Genomic DNA, 3,656 nt, shown 5'->3' with positions numbered 1-3,656 from the left:
TGAATCGGCCTATTAACTGGATTAATCGGTCGAACATTAATCTGTAGATTAAATAGGAATTTAGCAACATATATCCAAAAAATTATGTATTGTACCACACTCCAATGCTCCTAGCTATATGATATAGCAAAATATGGTACTATAGGCACATGAAAATAAAAATCATAAACAAAATCACAAGAGGTAAAATTATTAACCCGAATATAGGAAATAACAAACAATATGCATCCAACATATCAAGATAAATAATTAAATATGCAGCCACACAGTATGCAATCCAACATGTTAATATAAATGGCAGCCACACAAATAGGGAATACAAAATAAATGGCAGCCACACAATATGCATCCACATGTAAAGATAAATAGCAGCCACACAAATAGGGAATAGCGAATATAATTCATAATAAGGTTCACAAGACGAATAGGTAACAAGGTCCAGATAAGTTCAGCTATATAGATAGAAATAGCCAAATAAGTAACATGCTAACAAGGTTCGGCCACACACATAGAAATAGGTGTCAAGGTAATAAGGATTAAGAACATAAGGTTCGGGCACACAAATAGCAAGCAAAATAAGTTTGCAACGAATGGCTCAAGGCTGCGGGGGCTCATCATCATCATCATCATCATCTTTGGTTGCCATCACCCCATCATCATCGGACTCATAATCGATCTCATCATCCTCCATATCTACCCCATGATCAGATTCATCATCATCATCCTCAACGTATTCTTCAACTCCATGGAGTTCTCTAACTCGTGCACTCCTACGAAGCTCTGTAGGTTCGCTTTCCTCCATTGCTTCATCAATGATGTTGTATGGCACACCCGTAGTGGGATCAAACTCATCATCAATGTATGCATCTTCGCATATCCAATCTTGTGCTCGTGACGCATCTTCACCAAGAAGAACATCACTAGAAGAGGATAACTTCTTTCTTTTATCAATCATCCTTCCATTGAATTGGATATAAACTAGATTGTCCCTACGGGCCACATCTAGTTTATTTCTCCTCTTTGCATCTACCTACAAAGTGAAAATGGAAGCCTCATGAATAAATTGTGAGAAGAATATTCAGATTTGACTAATTGTGAGAAGAATATTCAGATTTGACTAATTGTGAGAAGTCTAAGAGTTACCATTTCAAAAGTGCTCCAATTTCTTTCACATCCGGATGAACTTGTGGTCAAGTTGAGTATCCTTATGGCCATGTGTTGCAATGTGGGAGTTTGTAATCCATAAGTTGACCACCAATCACCTACAATTTGAGACAAGTGAAATAACATGCAATCAGCCCATAATTTCATAAATGTCATAATAAGTTTTATTTACTTTGAGAACATGCTTACCGGCATCGAAATTGTTATTCTCCATTGCTTTCAATGCAGCCACCTTCCCAAACATACCCTCTTTCTTTTTAAACTTGGTGAAGCCAATGTTAAACACCTTATTTTGCTTCATGTCATCATCATGATAAAATGTCTCCATGACTTCCATAAGCGCAGCCACTACCTCCACATCCGTAAAGATGCTCGGGTCAGCATAACTATATTTGGGATTCAAGATGTATGCTGCCATGTGCAATGGAGAATCCAGCCTCCCACTCATCTTGGTATTCATGGCATTAGTGATCACCAAATAGTCTTTTTCTGAATTTTCAACAGCAACCTTGATTTCCCTTTTTGCACTTATTAGTTCTCCATACATAGAGGCCATAGATGGACCATCCCCATCAGCCAACCGAAGCACCTTCACCAATGGCTCAAAAACCTTGCAAGGTAACATAAAAAATGATCAAATTAGTCATATAAGCACGTTCAAACAGCCCCAACATTAGAAATGCACAAGTTACAACTACAAGTATGACTACTTGACTAGATGCAAACAGCCCCAACGTAGAAATACATAGATGCAAACACCCCAACATATGACTAGATGCAAACAGCCCCCATAAACATACCTTGATGCAAAGTGATACATTTTTCCAAAAGCCCCTACTCATTATTGTGGCGTTGGCCGCCTTGCCTTTCACCGTTTTTGTGTGCTTGCATGCTTCCCATTCATCACTACAAACCATTGCCCTTAGTTCTTTCTTTTTAGAAACCAAACTTTGCAACGTAAGAAATGCCGAAGCAAATCGTGTCACCGCCGGTCTAACAATGTCTTTTTTTTCGTGAAAGACCTCATTAAGGACAATGTTTTATGATGTGCATAAAGAAAAATTGTCATTTGCTTAGCTTTGGTGATTGTAGGGCCAAATTGCTTTAGCTTCCCAACTGCTTCTACCATCAAATTGAGGGTGTGAGTTGCACATGAGCTCCAAAAGATCTTTGGCCATTTTCCTTTGAGCATCTCCTTTGCTCCCATGTTGTTGGAAGCATTGTCCGTGACCACTTGCACAACATTTTCAGCACCTACAAGATGGAAAATCTCAAAATCAGCACCTACAACATTATGAAAATCAATCAATGAAAGTAAACTTGAGACTTCAAAAATCATACCAATTTTCTCAATGCACTCAACTACATAATTGAAGATGTATAGACTTGTGTGTGCATCCGCCGACGCCTCCTTTGATTCAAGGAAGGCGGTCCCTAACTTGCAATGCACGCACAAATTCATTATACTTCTTCTTTTCTTATCGGTCCAAGCATCGGTCATGATAGAGCACCCGGTTTCCACCCTCTCAAGCTCGTGTGGCTGCATCAAATCCTTTGTTCTTTCCACCTCTTGCAGCAACATCTTCTCTCGGAGCATATATTGGGAAGGTGGCTTCCATTTAGAACCAAACCGACCAAGGGCTTCACAAAACTGCTTGAAGTCATCATCATTGACAGCATTGAAAGGAATATTTTTCTTGTACATCCATCTAGCCAAATATTGCCCTACCCTGTAAGCTTTCTCCTTATCAATTGCATCATTTATGTTCTGTTGGAACTTCTTCAATGGAATGGAAGGATCAATTGGCATCACATATTTATCAATAGGTCCTGACTTGCGAGCTTCACCTTCTCCAATTGCATGAAGCTCTTCCTCGTTCTTGTCATCATCAACTTGAATGACAACCTCAGCACGTACTTCTTCATCATGTTTTTCTTTTAGCTTCTTATTATTTTGTGGTTCCTCATAAGCATCCTTACACCTTTTCTGCTGATTCGGTGTGGCCATATTGCAACTTTTCACGCTCCCCTTTACCTGCCCAATATGTTGCTTCATCCTATTGACGCCTCCACCCATCTCCTTTCCACACAACTTGCACTTCACTCGCTGTAGATCTAAAGGATTGATCAAGGTTGCAAACTCCCACCCCATGTCATCTGAATTTCTTTTGAGAGTATGAGAACTTGCAACGTTAGAGGCAACCGTAGACCCCTACAAATATATGGAATGAGCAAACATAATAAGTATCAATGAGCGGTCTGTAGTATTAAATAATTAATCTATAGTCTACAGATCATACCATAGAAAATCAGATTTGTTAGGACTTTGGAGTATGTCTATGGTAGCATAAGAAATCCCAGCTAGGCAACTATTGCATGTACAGATCCGCCCAAAATTAATATAACCTATACCTAACTTGCTAAACAACGAGTTCTTAATGTACAGATCATCCCACAATTAATATTTAATATATGCTAAGCAGAATATCCAT

At 38.9% G+C, this 3,656-nt stretch overlaps 1 protein-coding gene across 1 annotated transcript; it reads right to left on the bottom strand.

Moving 5' to 3' along the window:
* Positions 1 to 448: 448 nt before the first annotated feature.
* Positions 449 to 1,683, bottom strand: LOC123082260 (uncharacterized). The gene is made up of 3 exons (XM_044504630.1): positions 1,354 to 1,683; positions 1,144 to 1,262; positions 449 to 1,030 (listed from the first exon to the last, which is right to left on the bottom strand). The coding sequence occupies exons 1-3, from the start codon at positions 1,622 to 1,624 to the stop codon at positions 596 to 598; spliced, it is 825 nt and encodes a 274-aa protein (XP_044360565.1). The 5' UTR covers positions 1,625 to 1,683; the 3' UTR covers positions 449 to 595.
* Between the last annotated feature and the right edge of the window lie 1,973 nt (positions 1,684 to 3,656).

Source organism: Triticum aestivum, chromosome 4A (genome assembly GCF_018294505.1).
Source record: "Triticum aestivum cultivar Chinese Spring chromosome 4A, IWGSC CS RefSeq v2.1, whole genome shotgun sequence".
NCBI classification, from domain to species: domain Eukaryota; kingdom Viridiplantae; phylum Streptophyta; class Magnoliopsida; order Poales; family Poaceae; genus Triticum; species Triticum aestivum.
Note: the sequence above shows the minus strand (reverse complement) of the source record. Positions and strands in the feature narration are given on the sequence as shown.

Bases quoted from the DNA above. Each gene is read 5' to 3' on its own strand.
- LOC123082260 (XM_044504630.1), bottom strand. From the start codon at position 1,624: ATGAATACCAAGATGAGTGGGAGGCTGGATTCTCCATTGCACATGGCA. The intron at 1,263-1,353 runs GTAAGCATGTTC...CTCAAATTGTAG, and splicing joins GAATAACAATTTCGATGCCG to GTGATTGGTGGTCAACTTAT. The intron at 1,031-1,143 runs GTAACTCTTAGA...TTCACTTTGTAG, and splicing joins ATTGGAGCACTTTTGAAATG to GTAGATGCAAAGAGGAGAAA.